The sequence below is a fragment of the Pseudopodoces humilis genome, chromosome 8, assembly GCF_049639895.1.
Source record: "Pseudopodoces humilis isolate 2021_Gansu_Grassland_sample_001 chromosome 8, ASM4963989v1, whole genome shotgun sequence".
Classification (NCBI taxonomy): domain Eukaryota; kingdom Metazoa; phylum Chordata; class Aves; order Passeriformes; family Paridae; genus Pseudopodoces; species Pseudopodoces humilis.
In genome coordinates, this window is record NC_142207.1 from 37,476,117 (window position 1) to 37,494,393 (window position 18,277).

The 18,277-nt window shown below is 46.5% G+C and overlaps 1 protein-coding gene across 14 annotated transcripts in view; it reads right to left on the reverse strand.

The window, feature by feature from the left end:
• The window catches only part of HDAC4 (histone deacetylase 4), a 178,008-nt gene that overhangs the window by 17,682 nt on the left and 142,049 nt on the right, over positions 1-18,277 (reverse strand). For all 14 annotated transcript variants that reach the window (XM_014261233.2, XM_088059253.1, XM_088059252.1 and 11 more), the window contains 8 exons: positions 14,957-15,090; positions 13,124-13,244; positions 9,862-9,908; positions 4,776-4,883; positions 4,474-4,529; positions 3,890-3,977; positions 2,813-2,932; positions 855-952 (listed from right to left, as the gene is read on the reverse strand). In XM_014261233.2, coding sequence (XP_014116708.1) covers positions 855-952; positions 2,813-2,932; positions 3,890-3,977; positions 4,474-4,529; positions 4,776-4,883; positions 9,862-9,908; positions 13,124-13,244; positions 14,957-15,090 — 772 coding nt within the window. The remainder of the gene's footprint in view (positions 1-854; positions 953-2,812; positions 2,933-3,889; positions 3,978-4,473; positions 4,530-4,775; positions 4,884-9,861; positions 9,909-13,123; positions 13,245-14,956; positions 15,091-18,277) is intronic.

Genomic DNA, 18,277 nt, shown 5'->3' on the forward strand with positions numbered 1-18,277 from the left:
CCAGCTCCAGAGGCTGTTCCTAAACACCTGCAGTGTCCAGGCAAGCAGAACCCAGGAATGGCTGGTAAAGGCCTCACTGTGCAGCCCTGAGTCTTTTCCAGGAGCCTGGAAACTCAATTAATATTTAATTGTCCCCATGTCCCCAGCCCCAGGTACTCTGGCTAACATAGAGATCCATCCTGGGGACTGCTGGGATAGCCAGGCTTCCACTCTGGAGCAAAGTGCCAGGAGTGACACCAATAACAGTGATTTGGTGTCATTTTAAACCGTGTGTGTTCTCTGAGGGCTTGTTGATGGCAGAATGAAGAGGATAACAGGATATAACAGGGAAGAGCAGAAAACAGCACTCCCAGATTTCATGCCATCCCACAGGGGTGATATTCCAGAAATGCACACACTCTCTATTCTGGCTAGTGTAGGTCTGCCCAAACTGAGGCCACCAGAGGTGCACTGAACCCGGTGTGAGGACAGGAACCCACTTGAAATTGTTAAAGGAGAGACCAGGCTGACCCATGGCACAGGGGAGCCAGGGGGTGGGACAGGACAGTGTCTAAGGAAAATCATGGACTGCTTCAGGTGGGAAGGAGACTTAAAGTTCATCCAGTCCCACCCTCTGCTATGGGCAGGGACATCTTCCACTGACCCAGGCAGTTCCAAACCTTATCCAACCAGGCCTTGGACACTTCCAGGGATCCAGGGGCAGCCACAGCTGCTCTGGGCACCCTGTGCAAGGGCCTCTCTTGGATGAATAATATTAAAATTTTAAAACTTATCAAAGGCAAAATTAAGGAGGAGGAGAAAGAAACCCAGCAGAGGTGAAAAATACATTTGTGAGAGGGAAAATCCAGTAGTACCTGAAGGCAGTTAAATATTCCGTGTCTCCCATGGGCGGATCCAGGCCACCAGTAAATGCCATGTTAACATTGAAACCGACTCCTGCTCCTGTGCCAACCTGGAAAAGGGAAATGGGACTCTTAATTAGCAGATTCTGGCAACACATCTTTGCTGTTTTCATGTTCTCCCAGCTGAATTTGGATTCAGTAGTGAGGTCGACTGGTCCCTGGTCTCTGAAACAAGATGGAAAACAAAGCTCCTCCACTTTTTTTTCTTCCTTCCAGGATTTTTTTTTGTTTCCTCCTTCCAGGAAAATTTTCCTTCTCCACAGGAAAATAAAGATCCTCAGATCTTTATAGGAGCTGAGGACCAGTGGTGTTTGAGTGCTGCTCACCCCAAAAACCACCCCATCATCAACTGCACCCTCTTGATTTTTTTTTTTTTTTTGTAGAGGAATATGCTGCATGTAATACCTTTCCATAATTCATTTTCAGATTGATTCATGAGCATATTTCATATTTCACAACAGTTGCAACTGGAGGAAAAAGTGTATTTTAATCAGAGTGAGCTCCCCCTCTGCTGGAGGAAAATAAGATTCACAGAGAAGGGATTTTGGCTGTTTGAGGAACACATGGGCGGGAGATGTAAATACATCCCTCTCCTCGCTTGTACTGCAAATGTCCCCATCTGCCCTGCCTGAAAGGACCTGAATAAGGGGAAAACTGAAAAATAAACCAGTTATTTATAAATTCATATATTTATATCTAATATGTTATATTAGATATTTATAAACCTAACTCTAACCCAGCTTGCTTTTTTTATTATTTTTTTTTTGTGCAAAGAAGATCTTTACATATGAAAAGAAGAAAATAATTAAAAAGTGAAAATTAATGTGTTGCACAGCTGGATAAAACTGCATGGCTTTTATTGCACATTATTCCTCGTACTGGTGCTAGAAAAACACAGGGGTGGGTGTTCACCTACCCACGGTGAGTTATTTTTCCATTGCTGGCTTAAATCAAACCTATTTTCTATTCTTTCTTTTATTTGGTCTAAAATGACACATCTAAAAATGAAAATCTAAAAATCTTTTTGTAAACCAGATTGCTAAAAAGCAGGAATTAAGCCTGATACAAAGGGCTGCTGTTCATTCACTACAACAGGGCGAAGGAGCAGCATCATGCCACATTTCAGTTTCTTTAGAGGTTGAAATGGAAATATTGATGTTTTCTCAAGCAGAAAATGTAAAATTGACAGGGGAAGAAGTTTTCAGATGTCACTTGGAGAGTCTCAGAGCACTCTATTCCATAAAATTTCCCTTTGCTAAATTGCTCTGAAGGACCATATTTCCTGGCAGCCCAGAGGGAAAGGAAGGCTGTATCCATGCAGACCTCAGCTCCCAGCTCTAGCTCATCCCTCCTGCAGCAGGCTCTGAGGACAGCACCAGGAAAGGGGGATTTGCTCCAGCAGTATCCATGATTGGCCCTCAAATCCCACAAATTTGGGGTGGAGGTGCAGCCTTGGTGGTGGTGAGCAATGCCTGGGCAGGGCAGGAGAAAGAAGGGGAGGTGGGGGAGGTGGGGAAGGGCCAGGGGAACGGGAGGAGAAGGGGAGGTGGAGAAGGGGAGGCGGACAGGCTCCATGGCTGTGCCAGGAAAACCGAGCGTGGGTGGTGCAGCCATGGACAATCTGTTCCTTCTCCATCTAAGAAACAGCTTCTGCCGAGGAAGGGGAAATCCTGAATGGGACAAGGAGTGCTGGGACAGCTGGCAGAGGGCTCCTCTGGAACAGGTTGTCCCACAAGGGCTGGAGAGCTTAATTGCAGTGATTCATTTGCTGCCATCCCGCCACTGTGCCCGTGGCTGTTGGACCACACAGACCTGGCGTGCCCTTGGATGGGAGCACAAAACCCAGAGGATCTCTGGCAAGGTGGCAGGAGCTCCTCTGAGTCCCAGGATTTTGGGATCCATGTGCTCACCTCATCCGGAGCACCGCTGCCTGGGAAGAAGTTGCCGTCATCATAGCGGTGTAGTGAGATATAAAGGACGTTGGGATCGTTGTAGAAGGCCTGCTGAGTACCATTCCCGTGGTGGACATCCTGCAGGGATCACAGGAGGGAGGTTAGTCCTTCACTAAAAACATGGATTAAAGGCATCAGTTCAGTATTTGGAGGGGTTTTCCTTGCTGTTGAGCATTGTTTTCTCCAACCTGGCAGAAGCAGTTCATGGAGAATGGGAATAACCTGTTCTGCACACCTAGTTTGAGATTACACTCCTTGTTTAACACAGGGGGATAAACACAATCCCAAATGTCTATCCAGCTGAGGACTCATTTACCTGGATGGAAGAACTGGATTCACACCAATCCTGGGGGGTGGAGACACTGGGATAAAGATGCTGCCCCACATCTGCATCTTTAGTCAATCTGTGGGGTGAGCACTGATACAAATAAAGCTCTGTTGGATCCAGGATAAACAACACAATCCAGGAGAGCTCCCCTACTGAGCTGCTGTGTGGTGCAGACACAGCCTGTGACAAGACAGGTTTCAAAATGCCCCTCCCTGACATGAAAAGCAGGTGGGACATGAGGAAAAAAACCATCCACCCAGTTGGTCCTAAAGACAAATAAATGCAATTTAACTTGTGGGTTTAACCCCTGGGTGATTGGTTCTAACACAGAAACAAAACTTTTGGCTGAAAAAATCACTTCTTAAAGTGACTTTGGCTGATAGAGTCACCCAGTCACTCCAATGCCTTCCCAGCCACATAAAATCTATTACAAAATAAAAATCTATACATTGCCACAGCAAAATCCCAAAGAAGCCCTTTCCTTTTATTTGAAAACTGTGGTCTCTTTAAGAATGTCTTCTCTGATTAGAACACTTTTATTCAGTTAAACGCCCAAATTTTGGTTTGCAGACAACAGGCAAGAAGTTTTTCACTGACTGACAGTTAAAGAAGAAACTTACAATTTGCAACTTACAGTTGCAAGAAGAAACCCTCCCAGAATAATTTCCACCTGCCCTCCCATAAGGAAAGAAGGGGCATTTACTCACCCAGTCCACGATGAGGATTTTGCTCACATTGAGCCTTTGCTGGAGCAGCTTGGCTGCAATTGCCACAGAGTTAAAATAGCAGAAACCCCTGGAGAGGGGAGACAAGAGGAAAAGAGAGGTGTTAATTACAGCTTCCCCTGGTGCCAGTGCATCCATCACCCAGATGGAACACAGGAGGGAGGAGTTCCTTCTGCTCTCACTCTTCTTTCCTCCCTGGAAACATGGAATGGCTCATGTTGGAAGGGACCTTGAAGCTCATCTCTGTTCCATGGGTAGGGACACCTTCCACTAGATCCATTTCCCACTGGAAGTGCTGAATTCCAGCAGCAGGCTCTAGGGACACAGGGAATGTCCCACACTTGCCCAAACCCACTGCTGATCCTTGCTAGGAAACATCCCCCTGAAAGCACTGAGCAGGATCTTCCCCTGTTCCAGAGAACGTGGGGAGCTTTGAATGGCACACATCTGATCTAGCAATAAACAGCAATTCCATAGAGATAACCTAACAGAATTCCTTTGGAATTCCCAGCTGTGGATCCCCCATCAAAGGAGCCCTGGATGAAGTCAGTGAACGCCATACTCACATGGGTGTGCTCTCCTCCGCGTGGTGGCCCGGGGGCCGGACAACAGCAAATCCATTCTGCACACAAAAAACGAGGAAAGGACAAGGTCAGAGGGACAAGGATGGACACAGGGGTTGCAGCCAGAAGCCTTAACCCTACTTGGCAACTCTGGAGTTGCTCTTGATGGTTTCCTCACAAGGTCATAGCAGTGGATGATGCTTTCCCTCATTGTGGAGGGGGGGAAGAACGGTCCCTGGAGCTGCTGCATGGCAGAGCCCCGGGCAGAGCCCTGCACAGAGCACAGCTGGGGGTTGTTTTCATACCTTCAGTTCTCCTGTGGCCACTTTGAACACCAGCTCGATGACACAGCCCACGGCCAGGCGAGCAGCGCCAGAGGAGTGCACCTCGTTCCAAATGGTGTCACTGTCAACCTGATGGGGACACACAGGAACCAGGTCAGGAGCAGGGAGGGCAGCCAGCAGTCAAGAGACCCCTGTCTTATAAAGACATCACTCACACGGGGAGAAAGGACAAGGAGAATGGATTTAAACTGAAAGGGAGGGGCTTTATTTCAGATATTGGGAAGGAATCCTTCCCTGGGAGGGTGGGCAGGCCCTGGCACAGGGTGCCCAGAGAAGCTGTAGCTGCCGCTGGATCCCTGGAAGTGTATAAGGCTAGGCTGAAGCAGCCTAGAATAGTGGAAGGTGTCCCTGCCCATGCCAAGGGATGGACTAAAATGGTCTTTAAGGTCCTTTCCAACCCAAACCATTCCATGATTCTGGGACTCCCTGATCATGGAATCAGCATTTCTCTTTAATTGCTGCTGATCCCAGATGAAATAGAAAGGTTTATGAAATAATTAAATGGTTATTTAAAACAACAAAAAAAATCCACAACAAGGAGGGATGTTTAGTGTTGGGCATTTAAAAGACCACTGCCCAGGAGTGACAGCAGCTTCCCTGAGGAACCACGAGCTCACCTGCGCAAACAACAGACCTTCAGCATCCCACACTGACTACACAGATTTACTTCAACAATAAATATTCAACAGAACCACCCTATTTCCCCCCTGAAAATACGGAAAGAGGCCACAGGCAAGGCAAGGCACCCTGCAGGCATGCCCATGCTGCTGTTATTGCAGATCATGTCACCAGATAAACAGGACATTCCTCACCAGGAAGGATCACCAGCTATTTTTCACGTACTACTCTGCCCTGAGTGGAAGTTGAGAGAGTTTCCTGTTATGGAAACAATGGCAGAGATGGGAAGAAAGAGATCATTTGTTGTGCCTGGCTCACTGAGCAGTGAGGAGACACAAGTGGCCCCACAGAGGACTGATCCACCTCTTTCCCAGCCATGCTCTGAAGCCATATTGGAATTGATTGGAAGTGATTCCAGCTCTGTGATCATGGATGGTTTCTGGTAGCATCCACCCCGAGGATGCTTTGGAAGCCACAATAAACTAGGAAAGCACTTGGAGAACACCAAAAGGCCTCTGGGGGATGCCACTGCAGTGACTATTTGTGGCCTCAGGGCTCCTCTGGACCCCTGTAAGTTTGGGCAGTACCAGCAGTGGGATGGAGTTGGATTTACACATGACAGCTCCAGGAATTCTGGATCAGGACTGCACACATGCAGAAGATGGGACTGACCTGACCAGGTCTCTCCAAAAGCCCCAAAAGAGATGGGAAGAAGCCCAAGCTGCTTCTCCTCCCCACTGACCAGGTGCTCTGTGAGGGTCCATCTTTGGTCTGCTGTCACTGGATCTGACCACCCACAAGTGTGTCTACCCCATCTCTGGCCATATCTAACCCATCTTTGAGCAAACCTAACCCATTCTTCTTGGTCTTTGGAAGAAAATACCTCAGGACACCAGCAGGGAAGAGTTTCCCTTCCTGCCTGGACACAGCCAGTCCAGGGCTCCTTCCCTGGGCCCTCTTCATTCCCCATGAGGCACCAGAGGAATGGAAATACAAAATACCCAAATTCACGTGTCCTAAGGGGCCAACAGACCCTCAGATAGCTGCTGGGGCCAGTTTTTCCCATAAATTAGACAGGATTCTTCAGTGCCAGAGCCAAGCACTGCCACATTCAGGCCCCAGCAGAAACCAGGCTCCTGCCAGGAGCGTTCCAGGAAGAATGTCCAAAATGAAAACCAAGGAGTTTTTCCTTCCTCATAATAAAAACTACAGTTTCCTTAAAATGATTTCCTTCCTTTAAGGAAAACTCAACGTTTTGTTATTAATATCCATGATGAGGCACTCCTACTCGCACTGCAAATTCCTCCTACTCACACTGTAAACTCTCCTATCCACTAATGTGCAGCCACCTCAGAATTAAATGAGCACCTTACAAAAGATTTCATTATTCTACTACTTCATTTAGCTGAGAAACTACACAGGTAAGAAATCAAGCACAAGGACAGGTAGACACAGGCAGTACCAGAGCTCCAGACCCTGTAAAGTGAAGGAATTCTGCTCATCCCTCACAGAGGAAAACACCCCGCCGTGTCTTCTCCTGCCCTCAATTAAATAATCCTCGCATTCTGTTCCTCCAACTCACTAATTAGCTCCTCCTCATTTCCATTCCTCAAAGTCCTTTCCATGCTCTCTGCTCTGCAAGAACATACTTTGCTCGCACAGTTAAAACTGTTGATATGCTCTAATCAAAGCCTTTGCACCCAAAAGTAGAATCACCTACTCTGGAGAAGATCAACAACAAAAACACCTCTGGAGTTTTTAGAACAGGTGCAGAAAAATTATGTGGATCTTCAGATATTTTTAGAACGTGTGCAGCAAAACTTTACACAGGAAAGAAAACAGATGTGCCAGCTATCCTAAAATCAAGCCTTTGAGTGTTTTGAAGAATCTGGATAAAAGTGTGCTAGGATGGTCTTGCAGATTTTCAAAGCTTGAACTCCTTTCTCCCAAAACCTTCTTCTAATTATCCTGGATTAGGGAAGGCCGTGGAAGTCAGGTGTTGAAAAAGGGGCGTGGGCTGCAGAGGAGCAAAGCTGAGCAAAATTCCCAAGTGATCAGCAGAAAAAAATGAGTGATGTTTCACTCAGAGCTCACATCTGTTGATTTCAGTGCTTCTGTGCTTGCTTTCTTCCTCTCCCGTTAGGCCAGATGGCTGTGGAATGGAGGAGGCTTGTCAGCCATGGGAAGGCTTCTTGGGATAAACCAGCAAGGAAAAGGAGTTTCCAAGCACCTGAGAACAAATTTACCCTTTCTCTCCTTGATTTCAAGACACTGAGACTGAGTTTTTAATTTAAAGAGAGAATTTGAAAGGTGTCACAAGATGAAGGGATTTGCTCTGAACTGTTTTCCTGCTCCCTCACTCCTGGAGCTCCAGGACAGCGCTCTCAGGGATGCACATGGTGGGACTGTTGGGGTGTCTGTGCAGGGCCAGGGGTTGGATCAATGATCCCTGTGGGTGCTTTCAACTCTGGATATTCTGTGATTCACTCTCTTGCCTGTCCTTTGTCTCGCTCGTTGCTGGGACAATTCATGGCTGTCCAAGCTCCATCCTCTATCCTGAGGCAAAACAGGGGAGTCTCTGCCCCAGAAGTGCCCTGCACCCCACTCCAGGCCCATCCTTCCTTTGCATCTACACAACATCCCCAAAGGAAGAGAGCCACACTTGACTGCTTACAGGAAAATAACCTGGTTTCTAAGCTTTCCACCCCATGATTTCACACAACACCCTCAGCTCCTGAACTCCAACCACCAGCCATCATTTACCTTTATCCTGCTCTGGTATAAATCTCAGGATCTGTCCCACATTATCCTACTCATTTTTTTGATTTTTTTCCCCCTTTCCTTTTGACTTTATGACATTATGTTTGCCCCCTGAAAAATCTTTGGCAAACAATGGGGAATGGCTTCCCACTGCGAGAGGGCAGGATGAGGTGGGCTATCAGGAAAGATTCTTCCCTGTGAGGGTGGGGAGGCCCTGGCACAGGCTCTGCTGATAAGATTGCTATAACACTGCACCAAAGTCAGCAAATATTCAACATTAAGGGTCTGTGGAGACAACCAAGCAACAAGCACCATCTTTATTGGGAGCATATCAGGAATAGCAGCACTGAGGCGTTTCCTGCCCTGATTTGGGATTTAATGCAAGACTTCTGGGCCTGTGCTGGGCTCAGACACTGTCTCTGCTTGTTACCATTCAGTCTTCATTTGCAAATGATAATTTTTTTCTTGCTTTGAATGGCATGCCTGACTGCAGGGCAGAGTAAATCCAAACCTTTTAAGCTCTGGCCAAAAATTTGCCATGAATTAGGCGAGTGCAGCATATTTACAATACAAAATAAAATATCTTCACGAGTGGCGGTACGAATAAACGACGATTATTCTTTTTTTTTTTCTTTTTTTTTTTTTTTTTCCTGACGGGATAATTTTCAAAGCAGCGATTTTGCAAAGACTCAGGAAGAAAACAATTTTGTTTCATTTCCATAACAGAATCCAGACCTTGAAAATTCAACCTCATGAGCTACAATTATGCAGCAGAACTACCACTGTGAATTTTCAAACACAATGCCTTTTATTGTCTCTTCTCATTCTTTTCCCCTTCCTGTTCTCCACAATTTTCTGTCCTGTCACCCTCCACAGAAACTCTGGAGCAGAAAGTCTGACTTGAAAGGGAAACTTTTAAGCTTTCAGGCTTCAAAGGAAAGCAAGAGAACCTTCAAAACAAGGTATCTGGGGTTTGGGGTTTTTTCAGCTTTGTGGGAATAAACAACAGCAAAAAGTCTGATTATATGGAAATTTAACAGCCGAAAAGTAACACTCAGCTTTTCCATCAGGGATGGAGGTGGATTTTAGTCACCTCCTGGAGAATCTATGTGGATTATCCTGGAGCTGGAGAATAAAAGATGCCAAATGCCATTTCATTCCAGGGCAGTGATGCATCAAACTTGCCATTCACAGGAATATGTACACTCCCAAATATTGTCCTATTTCACAGCCACGTTTCCCACCTGCCGTGGGAAGCAGGCAGCTCTGGAGCCCCGAGACTGAAGGTGGAACAGCTCCACAGCATGAGCATGTCCTGCTCTCCACGGAGAAAAAAAAGCAGTTTGGGATGCAAGGGCTGCTTCCAAACACAACAGCTCCTTCACCATTCAACATCCTTGCCTGGGAAATGAGGTTTTTCCTCCTAAACATGCCTCTGAGTGTCACACACTCCTGGGCTCTCCGGAACAACTCTGAAATCCTCACGCTGCTTTTGAAGAAAGGCACGTGAGGCCGAGGCACCCTGTGCCCCAGGCAGCCCCTGGCTGCTCATGGGCAGCATCTGGCTGCAATTACCTGCCCCATGGAATGCAAAGCAGCAATTTTTGGTAGAAGGGACCGGGAGAGAACAAACAGGACATTATTTACACATTAAAGGGAGTTTACTCACCCCAACACCACCGCAAGGCAGCCTGACAAACATCGACGTTAGGGAACCTGTGGGGGAACAAGAAGTGCACTCTGTGAGTCAAAAAGTCAGAGGTCACCAGATTCTGGGGCCGGTTTTGTGGCAATTCTGCAATCTAGCTGAGCACAGAAACATACACTGGGGGTTTTCTTCCCATTCTCAGCCAGCCCTGTTATAACACACACACAGTGTGCACACTTGGGCTCCTGCAAAAGCTGTCTATAAATCACTCATTTTTAGGCAAAGTTTGGGTGCTGTCCGATGTTTACACAAGCAAGATGCCACCAACAATCACTCAGCGTGTCTTCTCGGATGAGCCCTTTAACCCCTTCCCACTGAGGGAGGACAGGAAATCATAAAAACACCCCAATTATCACTCATTTGCAGTTACTAGATGACTCTGGAGAGCATGGGCTTCATAAAAGAGGAAGACAGAAAAATAAACCAGTGGCAAGCAAAGAAAAAACATGTGTTTTGACTGAAATAGCAAAACCAACAAGGAGAATTTGAGAAAAATTGAGAAAACCATCTGCAGGGCTAATTTTGGATCTGTAGGAAATGTAACATCGCTTTCTGGGCTCGCGTGTGAGCAAATTATCCTCCATTCAAAATTCCCCGGGGCTCTGAGCAACCTGGTCTGGTGGAAGGTGTTGCTTGCCCATGGCACAGGGTGAGATGGGATGGGCTTCAAGGTCCAATCCCACCCAAACCATTTGGGATTCTGTTACAGCAAAAAGACTTCATGCATCTGGACTCATCTGAGCTCAAAGTGGGATGCCGTCTTTGATTAGATCCACATGAAAGTACTTAGATGATCCTGCCTCAGACCTCCTGTCCCATCTCTCACTGCTAATCCACCCTTTATTTCCATATTTATCTTCTTGACAACAATTTATGGTTGCTCCCCACAAATTAAAAGCAGCCTTATTTGCCTAAGTTTCAACTGGTCCAACAGGTTCCAAGTATTTCCACTGTCCAATGGGTTTGTATTTTGTATCCTTGACAGGACAAGGGGGAATGGCTTTAAACTCTTTAAACTAAAAGAGGGCAGGGATGGATGGGATATTGGGAAGGAACTGTTCCCTGGGAGGGTGGGCAGGCCCTGGCACAGGGTGCCCAGAGCAGCTGGGGCTGCCCCTGGATCCCTGGAAGTGTCCAAGGCCAGGCTGGACAGGGCTCGGAGCAGCCCAGGACAGTGGGAGGTGTCCCTGTCCATGGCAGGGGGTGGAATGGGATGAGCTTTAAGGTCCCTTCCCACCATAACCGTTCTGGGATTCTGTGATTCCATGAAGGCACATCCCCCTTTTCATTTGCAGAAGCTTAACAAGAAACACCCTGTGTCCTGAAAAGCCTTTTCCCTTGCAGGCTGAGGTTTCTCAGGCTTTTTTCTTCCTCAAAGAGGTATCAAAGGTGAAGGGTTTACATGGAGTCATCGACACCTGCCAAGACACTCAGCCCTAACAAACTCCCATTTGCATCCCTAAACCTCACACAAAGCTTTGCCCTCAGCCTTTCAAACCTGCCCTAAACCCACCCTCTAACATATTCCAAAGAACCCCACCAAGCTGGTTTGCCAATTTAAAAGCCTTTTGTACCCCCAAAGGGAGAGGATGGATGAAGGAGGTGTTTTTCAGAGGCGTGTTCACCTCTCCACACAGAGCTTTTCCCTGATATCCTGGCTCAGGTCCTGCCCTGTGGAAACCACCAGGAGAGAAAAGGGGTTATGTGGGCTGGCAGCCAGTGCCACTGTCAGCATCTCCAGGCTAAAATGGTGCCAAGTGGGCTTAGGAAAACAGCTCAAAGCCCAGTTAAGAGCTAGTGGACATTCCCTTCTACTGGAGACCCTTGGGGACTTGACCTCCTGCTTGTCTGCAAGTTGTATCCAAACAGCATGCTCTGTACTGGAAAGCCCTCAGGTGTTAGAATTTCTCTTCTCTATAGAATTAAACTTGATCTCTGCAAACACTTCAAAATGAGCATTAAAGCCATGGCGGGCACAGAACTACAGGAGCAGGGGCAGAGCAAGGGCTGCTTCCCCCCCAGGTTCTCTACAGAAACCATCAGTAATGGTTCAGCAACTTGAGTGTCCCCCCAAAAATACTATCCAAAGAAACTGTATCTCCAAAGGCATCAGTGGCACTGGTATGACAGATCATGCCCGGAGCCAAGGACGGAGTGGAAAAGAATCCCAAGAGAATCTTCTCAGATCTCCTGGGGAAGATTTACCGAGCTTTCCACTCCAGAGCACACGACATCATAAATTCCTGAAAGTCTACATCCTAATGGAGCTATCATCTACTATCATCATGTCTACTTTTGGGCTCTCTGGCTTTAAAGAGGTGGGAAGTGAGCTATAAACACCGTGCTGTGTCTACAACCCCTGGCTAATGGCCTCTCTCTCTCAGAGCTCACCGACACACCAGCAAAATCTTTCCAGCTCCTTTGCTGTGACCACATCATGAAGGCCACGGAGTTAAACCTCTTTTTACATCATCCAAAATCAGGCTAATCCCAAAATAAACTTTCTCAATGTCTAGATTCCAGAGCTGTCTTTTTCTTTCAATGCTGATTCCCATGTGAGAACTTCCCAAACTGCCCCTCCAGCCTGCTGCTGCAAAAAGGCAGGAAGTAAAGGGAGGTGATGATGACCCCATGGAGGTGCTATTGTTTGGTTGCTCTGGAGGGCTGGTTATCTGAACACCCATCCCTTCGAATTTCGGTTGGGAAAATATAATTTTTTTCTATATTTTCGTCTTTATTTTACAACAGACATGGCCCTGCTCCAGGAAGATTTGGTCTCCAGTGAAAGGGATAAACAATCCCACTCCAGATTAAACAAATGTAGAGGCCCCTGCACATCTCCTGGTGACTATTCATACAAACCTGACAGGGGTTTGTCAATGCCTGTGCAGCTGGTTGGGGGCTGCAAACCCTTGGGAAGGTGTTCCAGTTCCCTCCCTAGCCATGGATAGCTCTCTAACACACAGAGTGCCCAAGGATGAAACAAACTGCCTGAACTGGATCTCCTCCTCAGGAAAACATCCATTTAGGTTCTGAAGACATCAAAGAAAGGAGGTTTAAGCTGCCTAGAGTTTAGGGATCTGCCTGAAAAGGGGGAGATAAATCTTGTCCCTGCATGGAGCTGGAAACAATACTCTTGGAGCTGCACAGGGCTAAGGATGAAGGGAACCCCAGCATCTCACCCAGGGGTCAGGAAGAGGGATTTCCCCTCAGGGAACGATACCTAGAAGCTTCTTGCTGTCCAGTTTCTGCCTGTTCAGAGGGTTTGTGCCGTAAAGCAGCGTGTGGGCTTCCGAGTGAACCGTCTGCAGCTCTTCCAGCGTTGCCTTTCTGCCACGGATGCACTGGAAAGGGAAGAAAAAGGGTGGTGAAATCACTGGTGAAATGCTTGGATCTCTTTTCTGTTTCCTTAGCAAGCCATCAAGACAGACAGCAAAACACAAAAATGGGTCCTGAGGTGGAAAAATTCACGTTTTGGGTTAATCCCTTACTTGCAATATTTATTTGCTCGGCATTGAAAGTCATCTTCAGATTAAAGATAATTCATTCAAGATAAAGAAGGAAACTTTAGGACAGGTGCTGGCAGGAGGTGGTGGGGATGAAGGAAGAGTGACCAGAGAGATAAGGGAGTGCATCCTGAAATGGCAGGGCAGAGCTTGGAGAAAGCCATCGGAGAACGAAGGCAGAAATTTAGCATTGGAAAAAAAAGAAGAGTCTGGTGAGGCTGAAAGTCACCAGTGGTCAGGAGGGAAACACGGCTGGAGAGCAGGTGAAGATCAACAACAGCTCCCATCGTGAGAGCAGCCAAAAGTACCAAGGTAAGCACGGAAATTAAGGAAAATAAATCCTCCTTAAGGAAATCAACAGGAAAATAAGGACAATAATATTGCTTTGGATCTTACAGTGACGAACTTACACATTAGAGAACATCTGTAACACCCACTGGGGAGGCCAGGCAATTAGCAAAGAGGTTTATTTGGTCCTAAATCACCCCAAAATTCGATTAAGTGGGTATCTGCAGCCAGAGACGGGTTTGAAAGGGATAAACGAAGGCAGGACAGGGAAATTTAGGCAATGGTAATGCTGCCACCACGTGGATGTCTTATCTGATGGCTTGGGAACATTCCCAGCCAGATCCTGACACTGCAGAAATATTTATGCTCTGGGATTCAGCCCCCTCAGGTGCTCAAAGAATCGATGAACACACACTTAAACCCCCATTTATCACCACTGCTGTTAGCTGTAACTAATAACCACTCGTTAACTTTAATTATTAACCTTCAATCTTTCTGTTTAATATCTAAGCTTTGCTCTCCTTTTGCTTGCTCTTAAAATGTATCAAATAAATCTAATTTAATCTTGTGATGGAATGGTGCTCAGTGCCATCCTCCTACCCCCGCTCCTTCTACAGCACAGCTTGACCATCACTTATCAAAGAGTACAAAAAAAGCTATTAAAACACAGAAAAGCTGCTGTTTTTGCCGGAATAATTGGGAGGGATAACAAATGAGAGGGTTGCATCACATCTTGCTCTTTTTTTGGCATAATAATAATAGTAATAGTAATGATAGTAAAAATAGTAATAATATAAATAATATTAATATATAAATATACTATATATAAATAATATAATAATATAATATTATAGTAAATAATATATCATATATTAATTGTAAAATATTTAACTGAATATTTAATTGAATATTTATTTTTATAAAATAATACATAATACATATAATTATATATTGTACAATATACATTTATAAATATATAAAATTATATAATAACAATTAAACAACAACTAATAAATATTTAATGTTTAAATAGTATATATAGATTATAATTTTATTATATTAACATAGTAATATAAAATTATATAGATAGTATTTATATAATATATATTATTTGTATTATAATATATAAATAGTAATAATAATAGTAATAGTAATAATAACATTACTAATAATATCAATAAAGCAAAAATAAAGCAATAATGCAATAATATTAATAATACTAATAGAAACAATAAGGTGGCTGTTTCTGGTGTTTCCCTCACCTCACACTTGCCCCGCAGCCCCGTCTCCTGGAGCCTGGACCAGATGCTCTGGATCCTGCCCGCGTGCTCGGGGTGGCTGTTGGTGTTTCCACAGGTGCACTGGTGCTTCAGCATCAACGTGTCGTACACAAGGCCTGCAGCACAGGGGACAAAATTGCTCTCGGGTTAAAAAAAAAAACACCAAAAATTTGCCACTTTACAGGGCTAAAAAAAAAAAAAGCATGTTTTGCACTTTGCAGTCAACAGTTGTAGGCCAAAATTTTGTGTTCGATCGGGAGCTACAGGGAACTGAAAACCCAAACCTGCACCCACCCCTTCCCATGGAAATCCTCAAGGGATATGAGAAGGAAATCAAGATGTGAAATTAAATGCCAGGAGGAGGCAACAGCTGTGTGAGCGCAGAGCTGCCGGCACAGGAATGGGATCTGGGGCTTTTTCCCTGGCTGCCAAAACGCCTCCAGGGCTTGGGATCAGAACCCAGAAGGACCAAGTCCCTCCCGGAGCTGTGTTTCACAAAGCAGCTCGTGCTGAAGTCCTCGCACCGCGGTTAATTGTTAATTAAAGCCATTAGCGCCCACTTGGGCATCGTTACTGGGAGGTGTTTACCCGAATGAGGGGCTCAGGCAGCTAAATCCCCCTGCATTCCCAAGGATTTATGGCATGAGAACAGAGCAGGAGACTTTGACTCATGCTCCACAGCTGCCCGGGTACGATTTTGGATGGGAAGTTTGGGATTCCATAGCCAATATTCCAGCCAGAAGAAAACAGCAGGTCCTCCCTCGTGATAGAAGACCTTTAATTGTTTCTCTCGAGTGAAAGACACGAAGTCAAATGTTTAAATCCATCTTTCCCTCAGCCAGAAGCTCCAGAGAACAGAATAAATGCCATTGTTTTGGGGTTTTTTCCCCAAGAAAAAGATTTCTTGCAGGCAGTATCTGTATGAACGTTGGTCCAAGGGCTGGAGCCCCTCTGCTGGGGGTGTTTAGCCTGAAGAAAACAATGCTCCAGGGGGATCTTAGAGCTCCCTCTAGAACCAAAAGGGGCTCCAGGAGAGCTGGGGAGGGACAGGACACAGGGATTGGCTTCCCACTGCCAGAGGGCAGGGCTGGATGGGATATTGGGAAGGAATTGTTCCCTGGGAGGGTGGGCAGGCCCTGGCACAGGGTGCCCAGAGCAGCTGGGGCTGCCCCTGGATCCCTGGAAGTGTCCAAGGCCAGGTTGGACACTGGGGCTTGGAGCAGCCTGGGACAAGGGAAGGCGTCCCCCCTGCCTGTGGCAGAGATTTAAAACCAGATAATTTCTCAGGTCCTTTCCACCCCAAGTTATTCCATTGCTTTCTACAGAATGCAAAGGTCCTGATGAAAAGCCAAAGCCTCTGAAGGCAGCAGTGGCAAAATCTGGTCCCAGCCCCCCATGTCCAAGGATAGCAGGGAAATCCCAGGCGAGCACACCCACGCTGTGGAGGGCGCAGCTGGATCCGTGTTCCCAGCTCCAGCACGGACACACAGCACAGTCTGGGAGCTCCAAGGGAACCCTGAGAGCAGCTGGAGCCCGGGCTGTGCCCCTGCACGTTCCCCAGCCTGGCTGCAGCTGCAGTCCCACCTACTGGCTGGGTGTGCCACCGGGAATCTTGGCTCCCTCGCAGGTCTGCAGCCTCCGGGGAGGTGTCTGGCAGCTCCTCGCTCTGCTGTAGGTGAGTGCAGAGGGAAAAAACAACCCCAAAAAGGGTTCCCTGTTCCAGGGAGAGAACAGAGCCCTGGTAATTAATTGGCTGCCCTCGGGTCAGCTGAAGTTCACCCGCAGGAGGTTGTGCTGCGAAGCTCTCTCAAGTTCTCCTGTGTTTGAATCCCAGCATCAAACATCACCAGGAGCTGCTGGGCCAAGGCAAGCTCGGAATTCACCTGAGGAGAAGCTCTCACCCCAGTCTGAGTCTAACTGAACTACTGCAAGGTCTTAAACTAAAAGAAATTTAGATTGGATTTATGGAAGAAATTCTTCCCTGTGAGGGTGGTGAAGCCCTGGCTGTCCCATCTCTGGAAGTGTCCAAGGTCAGGTTGGACAGGGCTTGGAGCAGCCTGGGATACTGTGAGGTGTCCCTGCCAATGGAGCTGGATCATCTTCAAGGTCCCTTCCAGCACAAACCGTTCAAGGGATCCATCCCACCCCAAACCTGGTGTTTACAGAACTTGGTTCATCAATGGTTTCTCCTTTCCCAAGGACTCATGATAACAGCAGTGTCTCAGTGAAGTTCTTCTGTGCTGCAATCTCTCATAGTTTCTCTTTCCTAGAAACCAGCCCAGTGGAAAAGGGAGCTGTTTCCAGCTCCTTCCTGCGGCTGGGGACACTCAGCTGCAGACACACACTCACACACACACACACACACACACACACAAAGGGAAGCTCGGCAATTTAAGTTCAAAATACAAAACCACACTGGCTCTTACAAGTTAATTGAAGTGGTGCTGGAAGCAAGACTCTTTTCAGACATAAGAACAATCACTTTTAAAGGTCAGCACTAAAGCAAAACCAACTGGCTTTTCTTGGCAGAACAAACATATGATCTGAGGTTCAGATAATTATATTGCTCTGCACAGGAGAGAATAAATGCCTTCATCAGAAAGGAAAAAACCCTTTAATGCAGAACATCAGAATAATTTGTGGACCCATTTTTGCAGGAGATCAGAGACTGGATAATTGGAACTATGCAAATTAATGGCCTAACCTGAGGATCCTTATTCAAGTGTGTAGAACAGGGCAGGCACGAGTATTCATTAAAGTCACGGGGGCTGCTCGAGCTAGAGAGGGCAAGTTCAAGGACTGGCTTTCTGGGAGGAAGGAAAATTAAATGTCATGCTTCAGGACATCAAACTGATTGCTGGAAGGATCCAGGAAGGGCACAGCTTTCACTTTGATGTGGAGTAATGGACATCATGTTTGAGAGCTGCAGTATGCGGCTCTTTCCCCCAGACCTTTGAAGTCTCAGGTGTTGGTCACCGAGAGAGACAGGAAAATAAAATACACATCAGCCCCAGAACTTCCAGCTGTCTGGAGCTAACTCAGTCCAGGGAAAGCATCAGCTTTCTGTATTTCTATATAATATCCCAAACATGAAAGGGAGGAACCATTCCTTTGTCTGCTGGGCAAGGACTGATCTCTTAAGGGACACGTTCACATCCAGAGTGATCGCAGTTGGCTTAATTAGGGCCATTCAATGAAGTTTGCTTATTGCAGCCCCCTCTCACCAAACCATCACACCAATTCTAATCCTCATTCCTCTGCCTTAGGATCGGTCTCCAAAGCAGCCACTTATCAGCTAGATGG